The sequence below is a fragment of the Myotis davidii genome, unplaced genomic scaffold, assembly GCF_000327345.1.
Source record: "Myotis davidii unplaced genomic scaffold, ASM32734v1 scaffold223, whole genome shotgun sequence".
In the NCBI taxonomy this organism is placed as follows: Eukaryota; Metazoa; Chordata; class Mammalia; order Chiroptera; family Vespertilionidae; genus Myotis; species Myotis davidii.
The window spans coordinates 1,777,674-1,784,536 of NW_006294609.1; the positions used below are offsets into that span (position 1 = coordinate 1,777,674).

Consider the following 6,863-nt stretch of genomic DNA (forward strand, 5'->3'; position numbering starts at 1 on the left):
GCGGGGCCTGGGGGTCGACGAGGCCCCGCCCCCGGTGCCCCTGAGAGTCCGGGTGTGCTTACCTACCCTTTTCCTGGTAGTCGGGGACGCACCTTGCTGCCAGGGCCAGGGCGGCCCCAGGAACCCCTGTTTTCGCGCTAAGCTGGTGCAACACGGGGCAAACGGAAAGAAACCGGGTGTCTTGGTTAGCCCGTGCGACGCTTGGAGGGAGATGTTGGAAATCTCACGTGCACCCCTCCCCCATTGGTGTATCTGGGACCCCGAAATGACAGGTTGTAGAGGGGAGGCCCTGTGAGGGCTCATCCGCTGTGTCCGTAGCCTTTGAGGTGGGAGGGAGGTGTTTGGACCTTTGTTTACCAGTTTACCAGGGAGGAAATAGGTTGGGAGCCGGATGCTTGCTTTTGGGTGGATGAGGACATCCTCTTTCCTTTGGGTGGATAAGGCCCCAGCCCCTGAGCTAGGTCTATGAGGAATTCAGAAGCAATCGTCGCTTTGCATATCTTGAACTGATTGAATTATTATTACAGGGGAAAGATCCTAAAGATTTTTTTTTTTAAATCCTCACCCAAGAATATGTTTCTGTTGATCTTAGAGAGAGAGGAAGGGAGAGAGAGAGAGAGAGAGAGAGAAACATTGATGTGAAAGATGGATCAGTTGCCTCCTGTATGTTCCAGACCAGGGATGGAATCCGAAACCTAGATATGTGCCCTGACCCGGAATCGAACCCCCAACCTTTTGGTGTACTGGACTTCGCTCCAGTCAACTGAGCCACTGGGCCAGGGCAATCCTAAAGCTCTTTAACACTTATTAGAAGTGGCAGCACTTTGTTGAATCAGGTCGACCACTGACTTTAGGAAAACCCTACAACTGGTCCTTCAGGGATAGTTTGTACTAAGTTCATTGTTTTTCCAGATTACCTCAGACTAGCCTTTTTTGGTCTAAAGGAAGCCCCCCAATAGTGTATATTCCTTTTGAAAAAGAAAAAACCATGGCTATGCAATTCAGATGTGCATATCCCAAGCAGTAGAGTCTCTCTCTCGTGTAACAAGGTAAGTGCTAACCTTGGAGAGCTAACGCAGTTACAAAATGCCAAGGGTTACTACCTCTTGCAGCGGATGTTAGTATCGGATGCCAACATGTCATTCCTGTCTTTACAATTTCTGTTGCTTTTCTTTACACTTGAACATGAAATAAGCCTCATGATGGCCACACTGAGGCTCTCTGGACACCCTATGGTCCCTGGCTTATCTAAGTTGTATTGAATGATGACACCAATGTTGTCAGCATCAGAACATAGTGTTACCGTTTTCCACCAATTTTTATAAGACAAAAAGGGCAGGATGCAATAAATTTTTCACATTCTCCCATAAATGCCACTCTCCAAAGATAGCTGTGCTGGGGAAATTGAGCCAGTAAGTGCAGGATACAAAAGGCAGTTGAAGAGTTTCCGTATGTGATCATGGGCAGGTTGTTTAGAGAAACCTTTACCCCATCTCCTGGGCTGGAAATGCAGTCAGTTGGGTGGGACTTTTGAAAAGCAAGCTTTCATTTACTGGGTGGAGCAGATTGGGAAGAAGTTTGCAGCCAGGTGGGAGGAACGGCAGGTCCCAGCTCTGCTCTGCCCCCGCGTCATTCTTCTCGTGTATAATTAGATGCTTAGACTAGACCAGTGATGGCGAACCTTTTGAGCTCGGCGTGTCAGCATTTTGAAAAACCCTAACTTAACTCTGGTGCCGTGTCACATATAGAAATTTTTTGATCTTTGCAACCATAGTAAAACAAAGACTTATATTTTTGAATCTTATTTTATATATTTAAATGCCATCTAACAAAGAAAAATCAACCAAAAAAATGAGTTCGCGTGTCACCTCTGACATGCGTGTCATAGGTTTGCCATCACTGGACTAGATGACCTCTGAGATCTTTTCTGTAATACGTTTTAGTTTCTAGGAAGTTAACGGCAGTCTTCTCTTTCAGTCCTGTTGCGTGAGAACATTGTCCTGAGACCGAGTCAGTAGACACCCAGAAGGAAGAAGGGAGAGGCATTTGGCTTTCTGGGGCCTGGCTGCACAATCGTTGGACCCTTGGAGGTCTGGGGAAGGTTCAAGATCAGAATGCTGTTCTCTGATATTCTGTAGCTCCTGCAACGGCATTGGGTGGATGGCCCCCAGACCCCTTTCCCTGGGGAAACAGGCACCATATTCAGAGGGGTGGGCTGGCCGCGCCTCATTTGTGAAGGGGCCTGGGAGCAGCATCTGCAGTTGTAGTGAGAAGGTGCCACTGTTCTGCCCTCTGCCGGCAGCTGTACCCGCCAAGTTAGAGTCACAGACCTGAGAGGCCTCTAGGAAATTCCCAAGTCTATGTTCTCATTTTACATTTGGGAAACCAGGTCCAGAGCAGACAAAAAGTGGTTCAGGAAAAACCCAGAAAGGCAGCCCTGCCCTCTGTTCTGAAGGGGCCTTAGGGCGGGTCTAGGCGTCCTGGAACTCTGCAGGACCTGCTGGTGGTAGTGGGGGCTGTTACCATCAATGTCTTTTCAAAACCTAATGGCAACTACGTTGACTCTGGGATGGTAAGACACTCAAGCCAGATGATGTGTAGGGGTCTGTGCCTACTGTGGCACACGAGTGACGTGTGGTTACCGACTCTCACGCTGTTCAGCTCTGGTTGTCAATCATAGAAATCTTTGATTCATGAAAAATGGAGAAACGTTTTTATTTACTAAATGTACTGAGATGGGTAGGTAAATGGGGAAATAATAGGTGTGGTCCTTTGTGGGGTACAGAGTGGCTGAGCATTTGACAGATAGGTAAGTTGTCCCAGAAAGGGAATGTGACTCCTAGTCACGCGGAGCCAGCACCTGGCACTCACCCCACTGGCCATCTCTTGCCCTGTGATTCAAGTGATCATTGTGGAAAAGTCAGTGACACGTTGAGGTTTCTTTATAAAAACTTTAGGCCTAGATTTTTTCCTTTGTCAAGGAAGTCATACTTTGAGTATTTGGTACAAGCCATCTGAAGCTATTGTTTGGGAAAGTAATGATTTATATAGCACTCTGGTGATTGCCGATAAGTGCTTTTTAAACTCTTCGGAAAATTCCTTTGGTATCCCTGGTTTGAGTTTTGTTTCTAAACAAAGTAACAGGGGTCATGGGGGAAATTATCCTGCATCTGTCTAAAATTAAGAGACCTTTTTGGTGTTTATTACATCATAAAAATATCAAAGTCTGGTTTTAAAGATAAAAGAAAGTCAAAGAGGCCTTACATTTCTGGAAAGTGCCAGAGCGCCCGAGTCCAAAATCAAAATCATTGCAAGCTTCTCCGTCAGCTCTGGGGGCTTCTTGGTGAGCACTGGGGGCCTGCCTCACGAGCTTCGGTCCTGTCGTCAGGATGCAGATGTTACGGTTCCCGCCTGGAGGGGGCCAGATGTGGGCCAGATGTGCACTGCTGTTGAACCCTTGTTGTCAGCAGGATGTGTTTTTATTGCTGCCGAAAGCCTGGTGCCTGATGGCCAACTCAGGCCTGTTTGTCCATCACTTGACCCAGCGGAGCCTCTGCACCAGGATCCTCCCCTCTGTGTGGAGACGTGACCCTCATAATGAGCCTTCTTGCTTTACTCATAGGTGGGAAACTACCTCCGTATGTTCCGAGGTTCTCTGTACAAGAGATATCCCTCACTCTGGAGGCGACTAGCCACTGTGGAAGAGAGGAAGAAAATAGTTGCATCGTCACATGGTAAAAAAACAAAACCTAACACTAAGGGTGCGTCTTCACGAGGGTTTGTAAACCTGTTTCAAAACCACTCGCTTATGTCATGAAGATAAAACGTTTTCACTCCAGAGTGTCTTCACTGCAGCCCTGACCTTAGCGTGGCCAGGAGCATCCTAGGGGCAGGGCACACGTGCAGCACAGGCAAGAAAGTGGCTCCAGGGAGCCGGTGGCGGTCCTTTACCAGGTATTTTTAACGGGACCAGAGGGTGTATTAGGGGGGTCGGGCGGAACAGTAGCGGGTGCTGTGAAGACATGTTGGTCTCAAAACGTTTTAGGAATGCTGTGATGCTCTGCCATCTGCCGTGGCGTACCGCCATCGTCATCCTCATGCAGCCCGAGCGGCGGGTGGCGGTCCCAGCTCCCACTCCCCTCTGGGGCTCTCACCGCTTCGCTTCTTAGAGCACATCCATCCCATAGCATTTCATCTGGCAGCCAGTGTGCTGGAGCTCGTGTGCATGTCCCTGCTCGTTGTGCCTGAGGTGTGCCTGGGGCTGGCTAGGTGAGCCGCCAACTCTAGTGACGGTAGAGGCACTAGCATGCTTCAGCCGTGGCAGCTCTGTGCAGGGTGAAAGGATGCTCTTCAGCTCTACCAGGAAAGTCTCATGGTCCATTTGTTCAGCACAATGTTCAGCAGATGGGGAAAGTGCTTCCCACTTGGCAATGGCCCCTTGTAGAGAGCTGCGTGTGTGTGTGCGTGTGCATGTGCGTGTGTGCGTGTGTGTGTGAGAGAGCGAGAGCGCGCTTTGCAGTCTGTCCTGTTTGGCTGTGTCTGTAGGTGCTGCTGTGGTCTTGTCCACTGTGGACAAAGTAGTGGTTCTTTTAATGCAGGAGCCGGAGCTTTTTTTAATCTGCTGCTATAACATTTCCACTCACTTTAAAAAGCCTCCTTTTTGTCCTCCCTCCGCCCCGGGTGGAGCACCAGTCACTAACGCAGTGAGTCCCAGCTTGCTTTCCCCTCCGCAAATCTCAGAGGAAGTCTCGGCGACTCTCCCGCCTTGCGCTTTGGAAACATCCCCCATAACTGCTTCGTTTCCCCAGGAGAAGCCGGGCTGGACCCGCAGGCAGGTAGCAGCTCTTGACCCCAGTTTCCCAGAAGAGCTCTGGGCCGAGGTGCCTAGAATCTGTCCCGCTTCCCAGACAGTATTGACCGGCCCAGGGCCAGGAGTTCCTGTTGGGTGTGAAGCAGCTCTCTCCAACTCTCTGGGCTCTTGTTTTAAAAGAAAAGTCTTTTTCATCTTTCATTCCATCTCTCCACTTTGCTTCATGTTGTGACTGCAGTGGTGTCAGACCTCTTCCCACTGGTGTTATACTCTGGAGCCTTCTTCTCTCCTGACACCCCTGCTGGCTGTGCTGCGCTGCACCTGCCGCCGCTGCCCTGTGCACGTCCTCTGTGCCGGAGCTCCTGGGACCAGTATGTCCAAAGAAATCCTCAGAGTGTTTATGCACTAGGACCTCTAAGTGAGGCTCAGTCCAGACTGCCCTTTTGGAAGAGGCCGCATTCGGCAGTAGTAAGGTTGACACCTGCTTTTCTCACCTCCTGCATGTGAGGATCTTGATGTGCTGCATCTACTGGCTACTGCTGGTCGCTGCCCCCCCCAGCAGGGTGACCACAGCTGTGTCTCTGGTTACAGATCATGGATACACAACCCTGGCCACCAGCGTGACTCTGTTAAAAGCCTCAGAGGTGGAAGAGATTCTGGACGGCAATGACGAGAAGTACAAGGCCGTGTCCATCAGCACGGAGCCTCCCACCTACCTCAGGTAACAAACCTCTGGCCAGGCGTGCTTGTACAACACCTGCAGGTATTTTTCGCTGAAAAATACCAGAACTGGTTGGCGTTAAGTCAAACCAAAATTCCCTTCCTTCCTTCCTTCCTTCCTGCCTTTCTTTTTAAATATATTTTTATTGATTTTAGAGAGGACGGGAGAGGGAGAAAGAGAGACAGAAACATCAATGATGAGAGAGAATCATTGATGGGCTGCCTCCTGCACGTCCCACACTGGGGATCGAGCCTGCAACCCGGGCATGTGCCCTGACCAGGAATCAGACTGTGACCTCCTGGTTCATAGGTCGTCGCTCAGCCACTGAGCCACACCACCCAGGCACCGAAATACTTTTCAACACTTTACCCGCTGTGCTTACAAGTCATCCTGGCCAGTTTTTAAGTTTCTTCTTTGTCTCTGGAATTTCTAAAAACCCAGGCCAAGCCTTGTATTCTGGAGAGTGACGAAGAATGCGTTAAAAGTGGGACTCGTCTCTCAGAAAAATTAGTGACCCAGACAAAGTCACAAAACAAACAAACAATAGACTTGAATGTATAAATTTAGAACCTTTAAAAGAGTGTTTATAGTAACATTTAAACAGGAAAGTAATCGGAAAGTTATGTTGTAGAAACAGTCTATTCATTTAGATTTATAAGGAAACTTGAATACCCCAATAGATAAATAGGTAAAGGGTGGTCCGCACTGGAAGTATGAAGAATAAACAAGCACAGGTAACGATGTTTGTCCTTGTGTATAATTTTAAAAATTCAAAGTAAAAAAGTAAAATCGCACCCTGCCGGTGTGGCTCCGTTGGTTGGGTGTTGCCCCATGCACCAGGAGGTTGCTGGTTCGATTTCTGGTCAGGACACATGCCTGGGTTTCGGGCTCAATGCCTCGTGAGGGGCGTGTGGGAGGCGGACAACCGATGTGCTCTCGCATTGATGTTTCCCTCCCTTCCTCTCTCTAAATTTAAAAATCTTTTTGTTGGTGGTGTTTGTTGTCTTTTTTTTGTTAAGCCTCACCGAGGCTAATTTTCCATTGATTTTTAAAGAGAATGGAAGGGAGGGGGAAGACAGAGAGAAACATTGATGTGAGACAGACACATTGATTGGTTGCTCCCGCACTTGCTCCGTCAGGGCTGGGGATGTGCCCGCAACCAAGGTACGGGCCCTTGACTGGAATCAAACCCGGGACCCTTCAGTCCGCAGGCTGACGCTCTATCCACTGAGCCAAACCAGCTAGGGCAATAAAGAAATCTTTTAAAAAAGATTTTTAGCCGAAACTGGTTTGGCTCAGTGGATGGAGCGTCGGCCTGCGGACTGAAAGGTC

At 49.1% G+C, this 6,863-nt stretch overlaps 1 protein-coding gene across 2 annotated transcripts in view; it reads left to right on the forward strand.

The window, feature by feature from the left end:
• The window catches only part of SMARCB1 (SWI/SNF related, matrix associated, actin dependent regulator of chromatin, subfamily b, member 1), a 26,179-nt gene that overhangs the window by 471 nt on the left and 18,845 nt on the right, over positions 1-6,863 (forward strand). Inside the window, exons 2-3 of one of the 2 annotated variants that reach the window (XM_006768869.2) lie at positions 3,623-3,761; positions 5,402-5,531. In XM_006768869.2, the coding sequence (XP_006768932.1) occupies positions 3,623-3,761; positions 5,402-5,531 (269 nt within the window). The remainder of the gene's footprint in view (positions 1-3,622; positions 3,762-5,401; positions 5,532-6,863) is intronic. The other variant, XM_006768870.2, reaches the window with a different exon arrangement.